Source organism: Dryobates pubescens, chromosome 33 (genome assembly GCF_014839835.1).
Source record: "Dryobates pubescens isolate bDryPub1 chromosome 33, bDryPub1.pri, whole genome shotgun sequence".
Lineage (NCBI taxonomy): Eukaryota > Metazoa > Chordata > Aves > Piciformes > Picidae > Dryobates > Dryobates pubescens.
In genome coordinates, this window is record NC_071644.1 from 2,853,611 (window position 1) to 2,876,562 (window position 22,952).

General features: G+C 57.1%; 1 protein-coding gene across 1 annotated transcript in view; it reads right to left on the minus strand.

Annotated features, from left to right (window-relative positions):
• Positions 1–7,723: 7,723 nt before the first annotated feature.
• Positions 7,724–22,952, minus strand: part of UBR4 (ubiquitin protein ligase E3 component n-recognin 4) — a 152,848-nt gene continuing 137,619 nt past the window's right edge. The window contains exons 103-106 of the mRNA XM_054175753.1: positions 22,024–22,248; positions 12,357–12,447; positions 10,522–10,684; positions 7,724–7,901 (exon numbers count right to left, since the gene is read on the minus strand). Of these exons, the coding sequence (XP_054031728.1) occupies positions 7,837–7,901; positions 10,522–10,684; positions 12,357–12,447; positions 22,024–22,248 (544 nt within the window). The 3' untranslated portion in view covers positions 7,724–7,836. The remainder of the gene's footprint in view (positions 7,902–10,521; positions 10,685–12,356; positions 12,448–22,023; positions 22,249–22,952) is intronic.

Here is a 22,952-nt window from a genome sequence, read left to right on the forward strand (position 1 = left end):
ATAGAATCATGGAATTGTTTCAGGTGGCAAAGACCTCCAGGATCAGCCAGTCCAACCAGCAGCCCACCACCACCATGGCCAGTAAACCCTGGCCCCAGGTGCCATGGCCACACATTTCTTGAGCACCTCCAGGGATGGGCACTCCACCACCTCCCTGGGCAGCCTGTGCCAATCCCTGACCACTCCTGCAGGTCCTAATGTCCAACCTAAACCTCCCCTGCTGCAGCTTGAGGCCCTTTCCTCTTGTTCTGTCACTTGTTACTGGGGAGACCAACCCCCACCTCACTCCAACCTCCCTTCAGGGAGCTGTAGAGAGCAATGAGGTCTCCCCTCAGCCTCCTCTCCTCCAGAGTGAACAAGCCCAGGTCCCTCAGCTGCTCCTTTCATTCCTTGCACTGAGTATTTCCATTCCTTGACGTGTTTTGCATGACACAGGATGAAGAAAAGCTGGTGGGAACTGCTGGTGGGAGAGATACTGAGGGGAGCTGCTGGTGGGGGAGCTGCTGGTGGGAGCTGCTGGTGGGGCATCTGCTGGTGGGAGCTGCTGGTGGGGGAGATACTGAGGGGAGCTGCTGGTGAGGGAGCTGCTGATGGGAGCTGCTGGTGGGGGAGCTGCTGGTGGGGGAGCTGCTGGTGGGAGCTGCTGGTGAGGGAGCTGCTGGTGGGAGCTGCTGGTGAGGGAGCTGCTGGTGGGAGCTGCTGGTGGGGGAGCTGCTGGTGGGGAAGCTGCTGGTGGGAACTGGTGGGGGGAGCTACTTGGGGGAAAGCTGCTGCTGGGCCCAGCTGGTGGGAGCTTCTGGGGAGCCCTTCTGATGGGCGAGCTGCTGGTGGCAGCCCTGGACCACTCCAAGCTCCCCTGCTGAACCCAGAGGGCAGCTCATGGCAGCAGCAAGCAGAGGTGGTGGTGTCAGCAGAGTGAGTGGATGAGCTGAAGCTGTCAGGACAGCTCCCTTTGGGGATTTCTCAACGTTTTGGGGTGTTTCTGAGGGAGAGGTCCTCGGGTGGAGCACCCTGCCAGCAGTTTGCACTGGTTCCCAGCCCATAAGAGGAGCTGGTGGCCTCTGGCTGCTGAATGCCTTTGGTGTGTGCCAGCTGATGGAGTCACCAAGCTCCTTGCATCAAAAGTGCTTAGAGCAAGCAAAAAAAAAAGCCCAAAGCAGGGCTGGGAGAAGAGCAATGCCCTGAGCCAGCAGGCAGGAGAGGAGCCTGGCATGGCCGATGGCAGCAGCTGGGAAGCAGGTTGTTGTCGTCCCACTTTTAGGGCTAATTAAAGGCTGGTTCCCGGGCTCGAGCATCCCACTCCTGATTGCTCCTTAAAGGAGATCAGAGCCCAGCGGCCTGGGAGAAGCTGCAGGGATCAAACAGCCCCAGAACCCCCTGGGGGTGTCCCAGCGTGCAGGGCTCAGCTGCTTGGGTGGTGTGGCAAGCACCAAGCTCATCACCACGGGGAAACAGAGACCCCAGCACCACGGGGAAGCAGGGGCACCAGCACCCCAGAGACCCCAGCACCACAGAGACCCCAGCACCACAGAGACCAGAAACCCCAGCACCACGGGGAAGCAGGGGCACCAGCACCCCAGAGACCCCAGCACCACAGAGACCCCAGCACCACGGGGAAGCAGGGGCACCAGCACCCCAGAGACCCCAGCACCACAGAGACCCCAGCACCACAGAGACCAGAGACCCCAGCACCACGGGGAAGCAGGGGCACCAGCACCCCAGAGACCCCAGCACCACAGAGACCCCAGCACCACGGGGAAGCAGGGGCACCAGCACCCCAGAGACCCCAGCACCACAGAGACCAGAGACCCCAGCACCATGGGGAAGCAGGGGCACCAGCACCCCAGAGACCCCAGCACCACAGAGACCCCAGCACCACAGGGAACCAGGGGCACCAGCACCCCAGAGACCCCAGCACCACAGGGAACTAGGGGCATCAGCACCACAGAGACCCCAGCACCACGGGGAAGCAGGGGCATCAGCACCCCAGAGACCCCAGCACCACAGAGCCCAGAGACCCCAGCACCACAGGGACCCCAGCACCACAGAGACCAGAGACCTCAGCACCACGGGGAAGCAGGGGCACCAGCACCACAGGGAGCCAGAGACCCCAGCACCACGGGGAACCAGAAAACCCAGCACCACAGGAACCCAGAGACAAGAACCATGGAACTGTTGAGGCTGGAAGAGATCTCTGGGCTCCTCAAGCCCAGCTGCCTGCCCACCACTGCTGCTAAGCCACTGCCACCACCCCATGGCCCTCAGCACCACAGCCAGGTGGCTTTTAACCACCTCCAGAGTTGGTGCCTCCACCACCTCCCTGGGCAGCCTCTTCCAGCGCCTGAGGAGCCTTGCTGGGAAGACATTGTCCCCATACCCGGCCTGCCCCTTCCTTGGCACAAGAGGTACCAGCACCACAAGTCACCAGGGCTAGCAGCAGCACGGGGAAGCAGAGGCACCCACCCGAGCCCCCAGCACAGACAACCCCTCAGGGGCTGCAGAGGGCTGGCCGCAGCTCGCTGCTCCGGGGAGCTGCTTTTGGCTCCCACTGCTACCCAGGGCTGCGATTCCCTTCCAGCCCCAGAGGATTTCAGCCTTTGCAGGAGCATCCCCAGCCCCTTCCCACCCCAGTTTCCCCATCTCGGGGAGAGGACAGCACTCGCTCCCCCCGGGGGGCATGAGGGTTACCGAGGTCTTGTTGGGAAAGCACCAAGTGGGCCGATGGTTAATGACAGCAATTAGCGGCGCTGCTGTCACCGTGGTGGGGAAGGTGTCTGCGGCTGAGTGCCACAGCACATCAAGCACTGGGGCTCCCCGGCTGCCCTGCCCTCTGCCTCCTTCCCTCCGTGGAGGAGGTTGGACTCCAGCTTCATGGTTGGACTCAATGACCTGAAAGGCCTTTTCCAATCAAAGTGATTCTGAGATTCCATGAAGTGAAAGCATCTCCTTTATTCCTTCTCCAGCCCCTGCTAGGTCCCCCCTGCAGGGAAAGATCCCCAGCATGGTGGTGATTGAAAGGAGCTCAGCCAGCCCAAGCCCCTGCTCCAGCAGGGCACCCCCAGCACCCTGCCCAGCAGCACAATGCCCCAGGGTGGGGATGGAAGCTCTCCACACCAGGAGACTCCACGACCTCTCTGGGCAGCCTGCTCCAGGGCTCAGCATCCTCACACCGAAGAGGTTTCTCCTCCTGTTGATGGAACCTCCTGGGTGCCAGTTTGTGCCCACTGCCCCTGGGCACCACTGAGCAGAGTCTGGCCCCAGCCTCTTGCCCCTCACAGCTCCTTTAGCTCTTGCTGAGCATTGCTCAGCTGCCCTCTGGGGTTGCTCTTCTGCAGGCTCAACAGCCCCAGGGGCTCTCAGCCTTAGCTCCTCACAGAGCTGCTCCAGGCCCCTCAGCAGCTTTGGAGCCTCCACTGGACTCTGTTTCAGGTGGCTGCAGCTGGCACTGAATCCTCTTGGTTGGAAGAAACCTTTTCAGGTCAGCAAGCCCAACCAGTCCCTGCTGCCCATGGCAGGGGGGGGGGGTTGGAACTGGCTGATCCTTGAGGTCCTTTCCAACCCTAACCCAGCAGCTACCAACCCTGTCCCCAAATCCTTGAAGAGGTTTATCTGCACTGAATTCATCCCAAGCCCTTTCCCAGCAGTGCCTGGAGAGTGCCCAGCTTGTTTCTGCCTCTGCCCTCAGCTCTCTACCCGTGAGCTGTGTGAATCATCCCAGCCTGGGCTGATAAACGTGGCCAGGCTGTGCCCCAGCCACGTGCAGCAAACAAGTCAAGGCCAATCTGGAGCTTCTTGCCTGGAGTTGGGCAAGGAACCGACAGGACCCAAAGGGTGGCTTCCAAACAAGCTCCCACAGACCATGGGAGGTCTCCTGGGAGGTGCTGGGAGGGGGCTGGCAGGGAGGTTGTGCTCCAGAGCAGCTGAAACGGTGCCAGGCTCCACTTGTGAATTGAAAGCCACTTGGGAGAGCCTGAAGTGGCTGCTTGTGGTACTTATTTGTGTCCTTCACCTGCTCAGAGGAGGTCCAAGCTCGATGGGGGGCATCAGTTGGTGAGGATTAAGCCCTGGAGTGAAAGCAGAGCTGGTCTGAAAGGCAAGGCTGGGGCAGGGAGGCAATTCTCCAGAAGAGTTTGGTCTCTGGGCAGATGGCAAAGGCAGCACAGCAGTGCCTGCTGCTTGCACTGCACAGCAAGGGCTCTGCTCAGGGCCTGGGCAGGGGGCTCGTTGCTGTGATGGGGATGGAAAAGGCTGGGCTGGGGGAGGAAAGGTGCTCAGCAGCCCAAAGCCTGTGGGGCTCCAGGGACAAGCCCCTGGGACTCCTCCCAGGGGAGGGATGGTGCTGGCTCAGTGTGCAGGCAGCAGCCAAGAGGGAGGTGGCAGAAGGGCACAGAATTGGTTTGGGTTGGACAAGACCTTCCAGATCATTCCAGTCCAACCCTTCTCTAACTCCACCAAGGCTGGGGCTAAGCTCTGTCCCCCAGCAGCACATCTCTGCAGCTTTTGAACACCACCAGGGATGGGGAGGAGGAGGTCTGCAGAGCCACATGGTGCTGAGGGTAGCTCAGGAAGCTGCAGCAGCAGGGATCACCCAGCCCTGTGCTGTGCCCTTCAAGAGGAGCGACCTGGGGGAGTCCTTCCCTGGGAGTTAGCCACCCAGCGTGGAGAAGAGGCTCTGTGCTTCCCAGAGGCAGCAGTCTGGGCACCTCAGGAGATGTCTGGCTAACACCCAGCGTGGAGAAGAGGCTCTGTGCTTCCCAGAGGCAGCAGTCTGGGCACCTCAGGAGATGTCTGGCTAACACCAGACCCTGCCTCAGCAAACTTTTCTGCCAGGGTAAGCTCCAGCCTGGCCCTAGGAGCTGTTTTGCTGTGGCTGAGTGGCACAAGTCTGGGGGCTCCTTTCTTTGCCGTAGGCTCCTTGAGCAACATCTCAGCAGGGTCCTGGCAGTACCTGGTGCTGGGTTTGTATCAGAAGGCTTTCTGCTGTTTAACACTGAGGCAGCCTTTGGTTCCTGGTGTGCTCACACGCAGCAAAGCTCCCCCAGAACTTGGGACAAAGGCAGAAGAGGCTCTTGGCTCCACATCCCTGCACTGGAAGCTGCAACCCCAAGGAGCTGCAGCCACACTGCAGCTCCACCTGGGCACACATGAGCCTTCCCCTGCCTGCAACACAGGCTGGGGGGACCTGGCCAGGGAGAGAAATCCCTTTGCCTGCCTCAGAAGAAACAATCCAGGGCCTCTTCCCTGGCATTTAAAGGCTGCAGCTCACCCTGTGCTTGTGCTCAGAGGCTCCAAGCCACTGCTGGTTTGGAAACGCTCCAGGGGCTTGCAGTCAGTGACAAAACACAGCAGAGAGGCCTGGATGGAGAGAGGGTCAGAAGTGCTGGCAGCAGGGCAGGAAGGAGGAGCAGGAGGAAGGCTTCCCAGCCCAGCAGGACAGCTGCTGGGGAGAGCAACCAGCGTGCAGAGCTTCCAGGAGGGCTTGGGGAAAGGGCAGAAGGGAGCAGGACAAAGGAAATCACAGAATGGGAGAGGCTGGAAGGGACCTGTGGAGGTCATTGAGCTCAACCCTCCCCTGCCAGAGCAGGAACCCCGAGGGCAGCTCACTCAGCAACACAGCCAGGTGGGTTTGGAATGTCTCTAGAGAAGGAGACTCCACAACCTCCCTGGACAGCCTGCTCCAGGCCTCCAGCATCCTCACACCAAAGCTTCTCCTCAGGTTGAGGTGGAACTTCCTGTGGTTGGGTCCCAAGGGCCTGGAGGATGTCAGCAGGGCTGCTTTGGGTACAAGCAGGAGGGAGGTGATGTGTGGAGCTGGTTCTTCAGCCCTGCTTCAGCTGCCTTTTGCTTTCAGAGCCCTGTGAAGCCCAACCTAAGAGTCCTCTCTCCCTGGCAGCAGCTCTGGTGCACCTGTGGGTGGGTGTACAGCACCCTGGTGGTGGTGGGGTGTCCTAGCTCCACAGATTCTCCCCACCCCATTCTGTGACTGTGATTGTGCTGTTCACACCTCCTCTCCAGAACCCAACCCTCATGCCAAGAGTGGCACCAGAGAGGTGAGAGGAAAACCACTGTGCCTTCACCCTGGTGCCTCCACCCAGCTCCTCAGGTGTGCTCCACACTAGCAGGAGGCCAGCAGCAGCTTGGCTGCTCGGTTACTCAGCCTCTGGAAGACTGCTGGTGTGTGGGATGGGGCTGTGGAAATTCAAGTTCAAACAGAGACAAGGAAGAGAGGGGAAAGCTTTATTAGAGGCCAGCTTCAGGAGGTGTCAGCTGGCTTACAGGACAAGAGGAGGGGGGTGGAAGGCAGGCGCCCAGCATGCACGAGTGGGAGAGGAAAGGCAGAGCTGTATCCGAAGCAGGTCCTTGGCTTCAGCTCGGGGCATGCACAGCGAAAGGTAAGCTGTGGAGAGGGCTGAGGGTGTGTGCAGTGCCTGTTTGCCATGCATTTGGCTGAAGCTGCAGTTGCTCCCCAGAGGGAGAGGAGGAGGAGTGGGGATGTGAGCAGCACCCCCTCTGGGAGGCGAGGCGGCCACCACGCGTCCCCCGCTTCGGATACAGCCTCCGAGAGTCAGCTCAGGAGAGACCAGGGGAGAAGGGGAGAGCTGCCCACACCCAGCTGGAGAAAGGGTGGCAGGAAAGGGCTGTCCTGGCAGCCACCAGTGCCCACAGCTCATGTCCCAGGAGTGGAAAGCTGCTGTGTGTCCAGGCAGCAAGGACAGTGCCACTCTGTGTCCCTGCGCGCCAGGAGCCTTTGGCTTCCTCTCTCCTCGTCCAGACCGGGGGGCTGGGAAGGGAGCAGCAGCTCTGAGCCCAGGGAGAAGGAGCTCAGAGAACACAGCAGGAAGAACTTGGTGGTTAGGCTACTGCATGGGCAAAGGACTAGTCAAACCATGGGCAAAGGACTAGTCAATCCCATGAGTAAAGGACTAATCCAAACCATGTGTAAAGGACTCATCAACCCCTGTGTAAAGGACTGGTCCACCCCATGAGTAAAGGACTGGTCCAACCCATGGGCAAAGGACTGGTCCAACCCATGAGTAAAGGACTAGTCAATCCCATGTGTAAAGGACTAGTCAATCCCATGGGGAAAGGACCAATCCAAACCATGTGTAAAGGACTAGTCAATCCCATGGGGAAAGGACTAGTCAATCCCATGGGGAAAGGACCAATCCAAACCATGTGTAAAGGACTAGTCAATCCCATGGGGAAAGGACTAGTCAATCCCATGGGGAAAGGACCAATCCAAACCATGTGTAAAGGACTAGTCCAAGCCATGGGGAAAGGACTAGTCCACCCCATGGGGAAAGGACTAGTCCAGCCCATGAGTAAAGGACTAGTCCAGCCCATGAGTAAAGGACTAGTCCACCCCATGAGTAAAGGACTAGTCCACCCCACCTTACCCCTCTGCTGGCTGCATTTCACTCCAAGAGCTGCACACTAAAGCACTGAAGCTTTACTGGTTTGGATTGCTCTCTGTACAAGTTCCTCCCACCAGCTGGAACACAACACAAGGCTTTACAGACAGAAGCTTTGAAACACAGGATAAAACAAATCTCAATTCCAAATCACTCCAAAGAGGAAGGGGGGGGGGGGGGGGGGGGTCTCAAAAAACAACCCAACCCCAACAACCCAAAACCCAACCCCCAACCAACTGGTAGAAAATAAAAACCAACCAAGCAACAACAAAAGAATCAACCCCCAAGAACAAAATAATTATAACCCCAACTGCAGCACTCCTCAGGGAAGGGACAGACTGCACAAGGAGGAACACAAAGGAGGGGGGAGGGGGGAAGGCAAAGCAGTTGTAGTCTCTGCCCAGTGCTCCCTTGTGCTGGTGGCTCAGGGGATGGAGTTCAGAAGGTCCTTGAGGAAGCTGTCAGGATCGTTGATCTCTGATAAGAGGCCTTGAAAGAGAAGGGAAGGGAGAGAGCAATCAGCTCAAGCAACAACCAACCACCAACCAACCAACCACCAACCAACCACCAACCAACCAACCACCAACCAACCAACCACCAACCAACCACCCAACCACCAACCAACCACCAACCACCCAACCACCAACCAACCACCCAACCAACCACCCAACCAACCACCCAACCACCAACCAACCACCAACCAACCACCCACCACCCAACCAACCACCAACCCACCAACCAACCACCACCCCACCAACCACCACCCACCCACCAACCACCCACCTACCAACCACCCACCCACCACCCACCCACCCACCCAACCACCAACCAACCAACCACCAACCACCAACCAACCACCCACCAACCAACCAACCACTCACCAACCAACCACCAACCACCCACCCACCAACCACCCACCAACCAACCACCAACCACCCACCAACCAACCACCAACCAACCACCCAACCACCAACCACCACCCAACCACCCAACCACCAACCAACCAACCACCAACCAACCAACCACCAACCAACCAACCACCAACCAACCACCAACCAACCAACCACCAACCAACCACCAACCAACCAACCACCAACCAACCAACCAACCAACCAACCACCAAACCAAAGTGTTTCTGCTGCCCAGGTTTGTGCTGGGCCATGGGCACTGCCTGCTGGCAGCTGTGCTGGTGTCTGAGGTGTGGGCAGGAGGGAGGTTAAGTCCCTGCTGGGTGCAGGGAAGAAGCTCTTGACAGAGAGATTGGCCACTGGGATGTGCTGCCCAGGGAGGTGATGGAGTCCCTGTGCCTGGAGGTGTCTGGGAAGAGCCTGGATGAGGCACTTGGTGCCATGGTTTAGTTGATCAGATGGTGCTGGGTGATAGGTTGGACTGGGTGATCTCAAAGGTCTTTTCCAAGCTGGTTAATTCCCTTCCTATTCTATTCTATTCTATTCTATTCTATTCTATTCTATTCTATTCTATTCTATTCTATTCTATCCTATCCTATCCTATCCTATCCTATCCCATTCCAATTCTATTCTAATTCTAATTCTATCCCATCCCATCCCAATTCTATTCTATTCTAATTCTAATTCTATCCTATCCTATCCTATCCTATCCTATCCTATCCTATCCTATCCTATCCTATCCTATCCTATCCTATCCTATCCTATCCTATCCTATCCACAAAGGGAGTGAAGTGTCTGCCTGAGACCCACAGGAGCTCTTGTGCAACAGAGCTACCAGAGGGAGCCTGCTTGGCAGCCTTGGGCAGGAGAGCCTGGCCTTGGGGCACAGCTAACTTGTGACAGGAGTAAGAGTGGCTTCTCTGCAGGGGAACTCTCAGCATCTCCTGGGCATATCAAAAGGCCTACAGCAGCAGCTCTCCCTGCACTGCTCACTGCAGTCACCTCTGCTTGGAGCATCACAGAAGGGTTTGGGGTGGAAAGCACCTTCAAGATCATCCAGTTCCAAACCCCCTGCCACGGGCAAGGACACCTCCCACCAGCCCAGGCTGCTCAAGGCCTCATCCAGCCTGGTCTGGGGATATCCACAGCCTCTCTGGGCAACCTGTGCCAGTGTCTCCCCATCCTCACTCTCAAGACCTTCTTCCTCATCTCCACTCTCAACCTCCTCTCTTCCAGCTCAAAGCCATTGCCTCTCATCCTGTCACTCCCAGCCCTTGTCAGAAGTCCCTCCCCAGCTCTCCTGTAGCCCCCTTCAGGTACTCTTCAAACCACACACAGCCCAAACCACCCTTCAGCTGTGATGTTTAAGAGAGCTGGAGGAGGTTGCCCAGAGATGTGGTTGAAGCTCCATCCCTGGAGACATTCAAGGGCAAACCTGATGTGGCCCTGAGCAACCTGAGATGTCTCTGCTGACTGCAGGTGAGTTGGACAAGATGACCTTTGAGGGTCCCCTTCCAATCTGATGCTTTCTGGGAGGATCTACAGGGTTAGGTGAGACACTGCCCCTCAATTTCAGAAGGACATTGAGACTCTTGAATGTGTCCAGAGAAGGGCAAGGAGGCTGGGGAGGGGTCTGGAGCCCTGTGAGGAGAGGCTGAGGGAGCTGGGGTTGCTTAGCCTGCAGAAGAGGAGGCTCAGGGGAGACCTTCTTGCTCTCTGCAACTCCCTGAAGGGAGGTTGGAGCCAGCTGGGGGTTGGGCTCTTCTCCCAGGCAGGCACCCAGCCCCAGAACAAGAGGACACAGTCTCAAGCTGTGCCAGGGGAGGTTCAGGCTGGAGGTGAGGAGAAAGTTCTTCCCATAGAGAGTTGTTAGCCACTGGGATGTGCTGCCCAGGGAGGTGGTGGAGTCCCTATCCCTGGGGGGACTGGATGTGGCACTTGGAGCCATGGTTTAGCTGTCAGGAGGTGTTGGGTGACAGGGTAGACTTGCTGATCTCTGGGGTCTTTTCCCACCCTATTGACTCCATGATTCTATTCCAGGACTCTCTGAGTGTGGCTCCCTGGGGGATGTTCGCTCCCAAGCGTTCGGGAGCCAGCTCCGAGGCCCGGCCGGGGCGGCAGGAACGCTCTGCTGCCCGAAGCCAGCAGCAGTCAGCAGCTGCAAGGAGGCAGCCCTGTGAAAGGGCAAGGCAGACACTCACCAGCAACATCCAGGAACTCAGCAAAGGTTTCCACTGGCATGAACTCCTCCTGGAAGGTTTTCAGGGCCCTGTCGGCGGCCTCGTGGATCGGCATGTCGTTGTGGCGGATGAACTCGGCCAGAGAGTAGGACCAGCCCCCCTCAGTGTTGCTGGTAGGCACCTTCTAGGAGAAGGAAGCACAGGACCAAATCAGCCCCCAGCCCCCAACTCTTTACAGAAGAGATCTCTGGAGATCAAGTCCAACCCCCTCCCTGCCAGAGCAGGACCGTGGAATCCAGCACAGGTCGCACAGGAACGCATCCAGATGGGGCTGGGAAGGCTCCAGGGAAGGAGACTCCACAACCTCTCTGGGCAGCCTGCTCCAGGGCTCTGGGACCCTCACAGTCAAGAAGTTCCTCCTCATGGTGAGGTGGAACCTCCTGGGCTGCAGTTTATATCCACAGCCCCTTGTCCTGTCCCAGGGTGCAGCTGAGCAGAGCCTGTCCCTGTCCCCTCCCTCCTGACCCCCAGCCCTCAGCTATTGATAGACACTGATCAAATCCCCTCTCAGCTTTCTCCTCTCCACACTAACCACCCCCAGGGCTCTCAGCCTCTCCTCCCCAGGCAGTGCTGCAGTCCCTTCAGCATCCTTGCAGCCCTCCCTTGGACTCTCTCCAGCAGATCCCTGTCCCTCCTGAGCTGGGGAGCCCAGAGCTGGCTGCAATATTCCAGCTGTGGCCTCAGCAGGGCAGAGTAGAGGGGAGGAGAACCTCCCTGGCTCTGCTGGACAAGGCCAACCATCAACCTACCACCACCATGGCCACCAGCACATGTCCTGAGGAGTAACTGCAAGCCCCCAGTGCTTTGTGCTCTTGGACTTGTATCCCCTGAGACTCTTGGAAACAAGCCACAGAGGGACAGCTACCCCACACCTGGCCTCACCACCTGTGCACAATGCTAACAAGCTCCTAGGCAGTTTCCCACCCTAATTATTGAACCCTCTTTGGAAGCTCTTTCTGGTGGGTGCTGCTCCTTCCTTCCATCCCCAACAGCTTCCTTGGTACAGATCTCAGTGTGAACCACAGAGAAAATCATTGAATCACAGAACTGTCAGGGTTGGAAAGGACTTCTAGGCTCAGCCATCTCCAGCCCCCTGCCATGGGCAGGGACACCTCACACCACAGCAGGTTGCTCACAGCCACCTCCAGCCTGGCTGCAAACACCTCCAGGCAGGAGGCTTCCACCACCTCCCTGGGCAGCCTGTGCCAGGCTCTCACCACCCTCCTGGGGAACAACTTCCTCCTAACGTCCAATCTGAACCTATCCATTTCTAGTTTTGCTCCATCCCCCCCAGTCCTATCCCTCCCTGACACCTTCAGAAGTCCCTCCCCTGCAGATCCTGGAAGGCCACAATGAGGTCTCCTGGGAGCCTTCTCCTCTCCAGCCTGCACAACCCCAACTCTCTCAGGCTGTGCTCACAGCAGAGCAGCTCCAGCCCTCTGCTCCTCCTCGTGGCTCTGCGCTGGACACCTTCCAGCCCCTCCAGAGCCTTCTTGTAACAGGGTCAATTCACAGCACAGGAGGAGAGCTGCAAACTGGGGGAGTCTCTCAATCCTTCAGACAGCAGGTTGCAAGGGGAACAAGAAGCCCAGGCAGCCCCTTGGGGCCTTTCTGCTCATACAAGGTGAAGCTTTTCCAAGGCTCTTGGACAAAAGGCCTTCGACCTCTGCCTCGTTTCAGACGCCCCTGGGTGGAAAGCTGCCAGGAATGAACTCCAATGCCTCTTTCTTACACTGCAGATGGTTGCTCAGGTTAGAAAGCTGGTGGAAGGAAGCCTCAATGCTTCATTTTCTTACCTTGAACATGTTGTAAATGAGATCTACCAGGGCCCAGAAGAGAAGGCCAGAGCGGTACGTGGCGTAATCCTTCACCGCCTTATCTGCCAGTCTGGGAAGATAATGAAATCAGTCTTGGAGTTAATCACTTCACTGTGCTCTGGTGACCAGCTTGATGAATAGCATGAAAGCTGAAAGAGCCATAAAGCCCATCAAGAACCCACATGGGGAGGGGAATGGCTCAGGGTAAGCTTTGGACACAACACAAAGCAGCCCCGATTCCTCTGCAGGGATTCCTGCGGCTGGGAAGTTGCTTCAGCAGCTCTGCCCAGGAGGAACCAGGGCAGCTGAGCCAAGAGAGTCACAGAATCACAGCAACAGTCAGGTTGGGAAAGAGCCTCAGCATCACCAAGTCCAACCCCAGAACCCTACTCTACAAGGCTCACCCCTAAAGCACAGCCCCAAGCACCACAGCCAAACCACCTTCAAACACAGCCAGGCCTGGGGACTCCACCACCTCCCTGGGCAGCACATTGCAGTCCCTGACCACTCTTTTTCCTGCTGTCCAGTCTGAACCTACCCAGTGGCAGCTTGAGGCCATTCCCTCTTCTTCTATCACTAATTACCTGAGAGAAGAGACCAGCACCAACCTCTCCACAACCTCCTTTCAGGTAGTTGCAGACAGCACTGAGGTCTCCCTCAGCCTCCTCTGTTTCACACTAACCATCCCCCAGCTCCTTCAGTCTCTCCTCATCAGATTCATTCTCCAGGCCCTCCACAGCTTCCTTGCCCTGCTCTGCCCTGGCTCCAGCACCTCCACATCTCTCTTGCATTGAGGTGCCCAAAACTGGACCCAACCCTCGAGGTGTGGCCTCCCCAGAGCTCCCAGGGGTCAGTCCCCTCCCTGCTCCTGCTGGACACAGCATTGCTGACCCCAGCCAGGAGGCCTTTGGCTTTCTTGGCCCCCTGGGCACACTGCTGGCTCCTCTTCAGCTGCTTGTTGAGCAGAACTTCCTCCTTCCACCCTAAATCTCCCCTGCTCCACTTCCAAACCATTGCCCCTCATCCTAGGACCTCAAGCCCTGGTATCAGTCCCTCCCCTGCTCTCCTGTAGCCCCCTTCAGATACTGAAATACTGCTCTAAGGTCTCCCTGGAGCCTCCTCTTCTCCAGGCTGAACAGCCCCAACTCTCTCAGCCTGTCCTTGCAGGAGAGGTTCTCCAGCCCTCTGATCATCTTTGTGGCCCTACTCTGGAGCAGCTCCATGCCTCTCTGGTGTTGGGAATCCCACAGCTGGACACAGCCCTGCAGGTGAGGCCTCAGCAGAGCAGGGCAGAGCAGAGGGGCAGGATCCCCTCCCTCCATCTCTGGCCATTTCCATTTCATAGCTTCCTGACTGTTCTATCACCATGCAAGGACTCCCTTGGGAAATTCAGCACCTGGCTGCAGATCTGCTGTACAAAAACAAGAAGCCCCAAACCAACTCCCAGCTGTCCTGGGATAACAGCTCCCAAAGTTTATAGGATTAATCACCAACAGGTTCTGGCAAGGCAGAGCCTCCTGCCAGCAAACTCTTCATGGCTTTGGAATTTTCTTGCCTGTGTTTCTCAGGTACATCTGCCTGCCTCACATGCTGCTTCCTGCTCACCACTTAAAAGCTTTGGGAAGAAACAAACCAACACAAACCTCAATAAACCTTTCCTTTTTTCTAGGCAGCTGGGACAAGCTCAGCTGCAAGTCAGCAGGGCAAGAGGCAATGGTCTGATCCTGGCCCTAACAGCTGGGGAGGGGTCTGGAGCACAGCCCTGGGAGGAGAGGCTGAGGGAGCTGGGGTTGCTTAGCCTGGGGAAGAGGAGGCTCAGGGGAGACCTCCTTGCTCTCTCCAGCTCCCTGCAGGGAGGTTGGAGCCAGCTGGGGGTTGGTCTCTTCTCCCAGGCAGGCACCCAGCCCCAGAACAAGAGGACACAGCCTCAAGCTGTGCCAGGTTGGATGTTAGGAAGAAATTCTGTCCAACCAGAGAGATTGGCCAGGGGAATGTGCTGCCCAGGGAGGTGGTGGAGTCCCCATCAGTGGAAGTGTTTAGGAAGAGCCTGGCTGAGGCACTTGGTGCCATGGTTGAGTTGATCAGATGGTGCTGGGTGAGAGGTTGGACTTGAGGATCACAAAGGTCTTTTCCAACCTGGTTAATTCTATTCTATTCTATTCTACTCTACTCTATTCTACTCTACTCTACTTCTCCTCTCCCCTCCTCTCCTCATTCTATTCCATTCTATTCTATTCCATTCCATTCTACCCTATTCTACTCTACTTCTCCTCTACTTCTCATCTCCTCTACTTCTCTTCTCCTCTACTTCTCCTCTCCTCTCCAATTCTCTTCTCTTCTCCTCTCCTCTCCTCATTCCATTCCATTCTATTCCATTCCATTCCACTCCACTCACCTGCCACAACTTGGGGTTGCTTGTTTTTTGGGGGGGGCTGGGTGGGAAAGGAACATTTTGCTCCCCTTCTAAAAGGCTCCCTTGGTGCATCTGCCCTTAAAGCTTGGGGTGGTGGTGGCAGCCTGCTTGGGCAGCTGGGCTTAATTATTAAAGGAAAACCAATTAGTGAAGGTGACTAAATTGCCATGGGAAGAAGAGCAACTTCAGAGCATGGCTCATTCCAGCCTCCCAACTACTGCAAAGCCAGAGTGTCTTTTCTGGTCCACCCCCCTCTGTTTGATCTAATTGCAGTCTGCTCCTTTCATTGAAAAGCTGAAAGGCCCTTGTGGGTTGGAAGTCTGGGAGCTACCTTCTGGACCAGCTACTTCCTTGTCATTAGTGGAAGCTGGTTCAGGGTCATCAGCTGTGCCTGGGCTGCCAGCAGAAAGTTGAATGGTAACACTTCAGGAGCTCTGCTTCCCTCAGGAATGCATTAGAAAGGTCACAGTCAGGAGCAAAGGGGAGGAAAAAAGACCTCAAAGCCTGAAAGCAAAAGGATCCTTTCCTCCCAAACTCCAGGTGAAAGCTGTGCTGCAACGCACTGGTTGGATTCTTCCAGCCACAAGGGTTGGTTCAGTAACCAGGATTCAGGTCTTTGGGGCTGGTCAATGAGATTTACAACCCAGAAGCACAGAATTGGTTTGGCTGGAGAAGAACTTGAAGCTCTTCCAGTCCAACCCTTCTCAGATCCTTTCCTCCCAAACTCCAGGTGAAAGCTGTGCTGCAAGGCACTGGTAGGATTCTTCTAGCCACAGGTGTTGGGTCAGTAACCAGGATTCAGGTCTTTGGGGTTGGTCAAGGAGCTTCACAACCCAGAACAAACCCAGAAGCAGAATGGGTTTGGCTGGAGAAGAACTTGAAGCTCTTCCAGTCCAACCCTTCTCAGATCCTTTCCTTCCAAACTCCAGGTGAAAGCTGTGCTGCAAGGCACTGGTTGGATTCTTCCAGCCACAAGGGTTGGGTCAGTAACCAGGATTCAGGTCTTTGGGGCTGGTCAATGAGATTTACAACCCAGAACCAACCCAGAAGCACAGAATTGGTTTGGCTGGAGAAGAACTTGAAGCTCTTCCAGTCCAACCCTTCTCTAACTCTGCCAAGGCTGAGGCTAAACCATGGCCCTCAGCACCACAGCTCTGCAGCTTTGACACCTCCAGGTGTGGGGATTCCACCACCTCCCTGGGCAGCCCTGTTCTAGTCTTTGAGAACCCTTTTAGTTACTCCTGAGAAATGAGGGAGCAGTGACTGGAGTTTCAGAACTCCCACCCCTCCTGCCAGCTGCAGCTCTGGGTTAAATACAAAGGTGCAGAGCATTCCCCTGCCCTGCTCTTGCAGACCAACTGCAGCTCCTGCCAGGGACACAACACTTTTGGCTAAGTTCTCCTCACATCTGGCTTGCTCTGACCACTCCAGCTGAGCAGCTGGATGAAAACACCTAACCCCAGGCCCTAGCTCTGCTTGGTGCCTTCACCTATGCAGGAGGGAACTGCTGCACCTTCATTAGGAAGCTCTTCAGGTCCTTCTGAGGGTGACAAGTTGATCAGCTCAGCTGCTTTTAGCTGCTTCCCACAGTGATTTGTCTCCATCTCCTCCAGCAAAGGCAGGGAGTGAGTCTTTGGTGTGTCTCTAACCTTCATAGGATCATAGAATCAGTCAGGGTTGGAAGGGACCACAAGGATCAGCCAGTTCCAACCCCCCTGCCATGGGCAGGGACAGCCCACACTAGATCAGGCTGGCCAGAGCCTCATCCAGCCTGGGCTTAAACACCTCCAGGGACAGGGCCCCAACCACCTCCCTGGACAACCCATCCCAGGGCTTCACCACTCTCATGGGGAAGAACTTCCTCCTCACCTCCAGCCTGAATCTCCCCACCTCCAGCTTCATTCCATTTCCCCCAGTCCTATCACTCCCTGAGATCCTGAGCAGTCCCTCCCCAGCCTTCTTGCAGCCCCCTGCAGATCCTGGAAGGCCACAATGAGGTCACCTCAGAGCCTTCTCTTCTCCAGACTGAACAGCCCCAACTCCTTCAGTCTGTGCTCAGAGCAGAGCAGCTCCAGCCCTCTGCTCATCCTCCTGGCCCTGCTCTGGACACCTTCCAGCACCTCCAGATCCCTCTTGTAACAGGGGCTCCAGCACTGGAGGCAGTACTCCAGGTGGGGTCTCCCCAGAGTGGAGCAGAGGGGCAGAATCCCCTCCCTTGCCCTGCTGGCCACACTTCTCTTGCTGCAGCCCAGGCTCTGCTTGGCTCTCTGGGCTGCAAGTGCACTCTGAGAGCTCCTGCTGAGCTTCTCCTCCCCCAGCACCCCCAAGGCTCTCTCCTCAGGGCTGCTTTCCAGCCAGTCCCTGCCCAGCCTGGATTTGTGCCTGGGATTGCCTCCACCCAGCTGCAGGACCCTGCCCTTGGTCTTGTTGACCCTCCTGAGGTTGGCTTGTGCCCAGCTCTGCAGCCTGTCCAGGTCCCTCTGGATGGATCCCTTCCCTCCAGCCTGTCTGCTGCACCACACAGCTTGGTGCCATCAGCAACCCTGCTGAGGGGGCACTCAGTGCCACTGCCCATGGCACCCACAAAGATGCTGAACAAGCCTGGGCCCAGGACTGGGACCCATCCAGTGCACTCTGCATGGTGGTGGTGCTCCTGTACCACCCTGGCAGAGCACCCAACCTGGAATGCTACCCTGGATCCTCTGGATGCAGACAGATCACCCTGATGTGCCAGCCTCTGCCTTCCTCTTTGCCTTGCCCTGCAAATGGCAGGGACTGATCTGCAGAGCATTTCACCCTCCAGTGCCCTTCTCCTGATTTTTCCACAAGAATAAACAAGCACAGCCCTTGGAAATCAAGAATTGCCACACTGCTGGTGCTGAGAGGTGCTAGCAGGGGAAGGCTTTTGTGCTCTCTTAGTCTGCAGGGACTAAAGGAAGCCCTTGAATAAACCCTGAGGACCATTTCTTCAGTGTTTCCCCCTGAAATTCCAAAGATTGGCTGCTCTGAGCTGGAAGTTCCTTGCTCTGTTTCCAGGTGCTTTTATGCCATGGATGTTTAGCTGGGAAAGAAGCAGAAGCACAGAATGGACCAGGCCAGAAGGGACCTCCAAAGCTCATCCAGTCCAACCCTCCTCCAGTCAGAAGGGACATCCCCAGCTGTTGCCCAGGGCCTCATTGAGCCTCACCTTGAATATCTTAGAAGAGAATAGAATGAACCAGGCTGGAAAAGAGCTTTGAGATCATGGAGTCCAACCTATCACCCAGCACCATCTGATCAACTCAACCATGGCACCAAGTGCCTCAGCCAGGCTCTTCCCAAACACCTCCAGGGATGGGGACTCCACCACCTCCCTGGGCAGCACATTCCCATGGCCAATCTCTCTTGCTGGGAAGAACTACTTCCTAACACCCAGCCTGAACCTCCCCTGGCACAGCTTGAGACTGTGTCCTCTTGTTCTGTCACAGGTTGCCTGGGAGAAGAGACCAACCCATCTTGATGGATGGAGCCTCAGCCACCTCCCTGGGCAACCTGTTCCAGTGTTCCACCACCCTCATAGTGAAGAACTTCCTCCTGTCAGCCAATTTAAATCTGCTCTGCTCTAGTTTGAAGCCATTGCCCCTGGTCCTGTCCCTGCAAAGTGTCTCTCTCCAGCCTTCCTGTAGCCCCCTTTGGGTACTGGAAGGTTGCTACTAGGTGTCCCTGGAGCCTCCTCTACTCCAGGCTGAACACCCCCAGCCACTCCTCATAGCAGAGCTGCTCCAAGCCCCTGATCATCTTCATGGCCCTGCTCTGGAACCTTTCCATCAGCTCCAGGTCCTTCCTGTATTGAGGGTTCCAGACCTGCACACAACACTCCAGGTGAGGTCTCAGCAGAGCAGAGCAAAGTGGCAGAATCACCTCTCTGGATCTGCTGGCAGCACTGCTTTGGGTAGGGTAGGGTGGGGTAGGATAGGATAGGATAGGATAGGACAGGATAGGATAAGGATAAGGATAAGGATAAGGATAGGATAGACCAGGTTGGAAAAGACCACACCTGCAATGCTGTGTCCAGTTTTGAGCTCCCTAATTCGAGAGAGGCAGGGATCTACTGGAGAAGAGAAAAGAGAAGGAGAAGGGAAGAGGAAGAGAAGGGAAGAGGAAGAGAAGGGAAGAGGAAGAGAAGGGAAGAGGAAGAGAAGGGAAGAGGAAGAGAAGGGAAGAGGAAGAGAAGGGAAGAGGAAGAGAAGGGAAGAGGAAGAGAAGAGGAAGGGGAAGGGGAAGGGGAAGGGGAAGGGGAAGGGGAAGGGGAAGGGGAAGGGGAAGGGGAAGGGGAAGGGGAAGGGGAAGGGGAAGGGGAAGGGGAAGGGGAAGGGGAAGGGGAAGGGGAAGGGGAAGGGGAAGGGGAAGGGGAAGGGGAAGGGGAAGGGGAAGGGGAAGGGGAAGGGGAAGGGGAAGGGGAAGGGGAAGAGGAAGAGGAAGAGGAAGAGAAGGATAGAATAGGATAGAATAGGATAGAATAGGATAGAATAGGATAGGATAGGACCAGACCAGACCAGGTTGGAAGAGACCTTTGGGCTCCTCCAGTCCAACCTATCACCCAACACCATCTGATCAACCAAACCATGGCACCAAGCACCCCATCCAGTCTCCAGGTCTCTGGGATGCAGCCCAGGCTGTGATTTGCCTTCCTTTACTTCAAACCCACCAAACACCCACAGCAACCCCACTCAGGGCCTCTGCTTTACCCTGTGCCTCCTGTAACTCTTCACCTCCCCTTCTCCCCAGAGCTCAGGCAGGGTGGTGGAGACCAGGAGCCACGAACCCAGAGAGCAGGCTGAGCTTGAACAGCAAAAGCCAGCAGAGGAATCAATACAGGAGCCCCTTGCAGGGCCTTTTGATGCCTCTAAGAGCACTGGGGCATGCTGTGTTGTGTGCTTACCACAATGTGAGGACTTTATCAGGCACATAATTAATGTCATCAGAGCAAGAAGGCCCTTTAAAGGCAACTCAGAAGGATAATGAAGCTGTTCCTAATTATGACAGCTCTTTAAAATCATCTTTTCAAGGAGCATGGAATTCCCCTTCCCTCTCTGGCACTTTGTGCCTTTGTCAGGCAGGCACAGCCATTTATTCTTGTACCTCAAGTGCCTGACAGCTGCTATTGATTTCTTCCCCCCCCCACCTCCCCTACTCTTTGCTCTTTTAAAAGCAAAGGCATTTGATTTCTATTTCTATTTCTCTATTTCAAGGAAGCTGCCTGCCCTGATCAAAAGAGCACAGGAACAGCTTCTTCAGCAAGGCAGGCAGAGAGCACCCCACCAGCTCTCAAACAGCATACTAAGAACTTACTACATCTTTCCACTCGAGGTGAAGGGCAATAAGCATCTTTCCCCCACTCCTACTCTCAGGAAGAGCTTTGTTTCCATGAAGCAGCTGCTTGATCTGCTCCAGAAACCCTCCAGGGTTGATTCACACAATGGCTCAGGTTGGAAGGGGCCTCAGAGATCACCTCCTCCAACCTCCCTGCCAAGGGCAGAGACACCTCTCAACCAGACTTGGTTGCTCGAGGCCTCATCCAGCCTGGCCCTGAACGTCCCCTCCGGTGCACTCCAAAGAGGCAGCTGCCTCCCTCCCATGTTAATGGTGGCCTTGAGTGCATTGTGCAGAGCCCCCAGAGCACAGCAGTGGTGATTGGTAGGTCTAGGGAGAAAAAGAAGCTTGGGGCAGCTCTCTCTTTTCCCTCTTCCTTCCTGGGGGAGGCATCCTGCTCATCACACAGTCCCAGACTGCTGGGGGGTGAGAGGGATCTCTGAAGATCATTCAGTCCAAGCCCCTCCTAGAGCAGGATCACCTAGAGTCAGCCACCCAGGACCACAATGTCCAGGTGGGTTTGGAAGGACTCCAGAGGTGGAGACTCCACAACCTCTCTGGGCAGCCTGATAAAGGCTTCCAGAGAAGGGCAATGAGGCTGGGGAGGGGTCTGGAGCACAGCCCTGGGAGGAGAGGCTGAGGGAGCTGGGGTTGCTTAGCTTGCAGAAGAGGAGGCTCAGGGGAGACCTTCTTGCTCTCTCCAACTATCTGAAGGGAGGTTGTAGCCAGGAAGGGGTTGGTGTCTTCTCCCAGGCACCCAGCACCAGAACAAGAGGACACAGTCTCAAGCTGTGCCAGGGGAAGTTCAGGCTGGAGGTGAGGAGAAAGTTCTTCCCAGAAAGAGTAATTGGCCATGGGAATGTGCTGCCCAGGGAGGTGGTGGAGTCCCTGTCCCTGGAGATGTTCAAACAAGGCTTGGATGCGGCCCTTGGAGCCATGGTTTGGTTGTCAGGAGGTGTTAGGTATTAGGTCATAGTTTGGACTTGCTGAGCTCTGAGCTCTTTTCCAACCTGGTTGATTCTGTGATAATCTCATAAAGCCCTGAGCTGTGCACAAACTTGCTCAGGAGGGTTGCAGGCTGCTGCTCTGATACAGCCACTTCTCTGCTCCCCAAGAGCTCGGTGTGGCCCTGCCTGGCTGTCGTGGTGGTGCCGTGGCGGGGCTCTGGCTGCCGTGGCGGGGCCGTGGTGGGGCTCTGGCTGCTGTGGCGGGGCCCTGGCAGGGCTCTGGCCGCCGTGGCAGGGCTCTGGCTGCCGTGGCAGGGCCCTGGCAGGGCTCTGGCTGCCGTGGCAGGGCCGTGGCAGGGCTCTGGCCGCCGTGGCAGGGCTCTGGCCGCCGTGGCGGGGCCGTGGCAGGGCTCTGGCTGCCGTGGCAGGGCCCTGGCAGGGCTCTGGCTGCCGTGGCAGGGCCCTGGCAGGGCTCTGGCCGCCGTGGCGGGGCTCTGGCTGCCGTGGCGGGGCCCTGGCCGGGCTGTGGCGGGGCCCTGGCCGGGCTGTGGCCGCCGTGGCGGGGCCCTGGCGGGGCTCTGACCGCCGTGGCGGGGCCCTGGCGGGGCTCTGGCCGCCGTGGCGGGGCCCTGGCCGGGCTGTGGCCGCCGTGGCGGGGCCCTGGCCGGGCTCTGGCCGCCCTGGCCAGGCTGTGGCCGCTGTGGCGGGGCCCTGGCAGGGCTCTGGCCGCCGTGGCGGGGCCCTGGCGGGGCTCTGGCCGCCGTGGCGGGGCCCTGGCCGGGCTGTGGCCGCCGTGGCGGGGCCCTGGCCGGGCTCTGGCCGCCGTGGAGGGGCCCTGTCTGGGCTCTGGCCGCCGTGGCGGGGCCCTGGCCGGGCTGTGGCCGCCGTGGCGGTGCCAGCAGCGCGCGGGAGCAGCGCCGGGGCGGTGACCAACCTGCTGGCTCCCCCTGGCGACACCACTCGCGCGTGGGAGGTGACGAGGAGCCTCTTGAGGACCTCCACTCTCATGGCTTTCCACTTCTCAGGGGGAGAGATGTGCAGTGCCAGCACGGTGTAGTAATGGGGCCCATCCACCTCGTAGGCACTCTCCACCCACTTCTCCTTGGGGTGCTCCATGAAGCTCTGGAGGTTCTTCTCCTCCCTCGACGTGGCTCGAGTGCTGCAAGACAAGAGAAGCCTCGGTGGCTGCGCTGCCTCCTCCACGCTGCTGTGCTGTACACCTCAGGAGCCTGGAGGCCCAGCACCACACAATCCTGTGCAGGACAAAGCAGTCCTGGCTTGGCCCTTCCCAAAGCACTCCCCCCTGGCTGGGGGTTAGCTCCCAGGGAAGCTCACAAGCCTGGCAAGCTTGCTTTGCCTTGGAGCTGGGTATGGTACCGGGTGGGGGTCAGCAAGGAAGCATTGCCCCAGCAGAGGACAATACTACTGCTGAGCTGTTTTCCTTCTCTTTTAGATAAGAAGCAGGCAGGCCAGCCCATGTGTTCAGGCTGTACCATCTCCCACCTGCCCCCTCCCCTTCCCCTTCAGCCAGGCTTCAGAATCAATTCCTGTTATTCATCTACCACAAAAGCAATCACAGGGAAGCTGCAAGCCAATTTCAGCCCCCCAAAGAGAAGTGTATTTACTGTAAGCTTACACAGAGGTCATTTTTTCCCCTCCCTTTCCCTGAGCTCCAGTCTCTTCAGCAGTCCTGACAGCCCAGACCTGACCACCATGAAGTTGTATCACACCTGCCCACATCCCTACTGCTCTGCTCCATCAGGCAGGCTCCTCAATTTCTCAGTGAGATCTACACTCCCTGTCAGGAGGGTGTAAAACAGCATCCCAGCAGATGAAGCTTTGTCTCGGGGGGGTCAGTGTTGG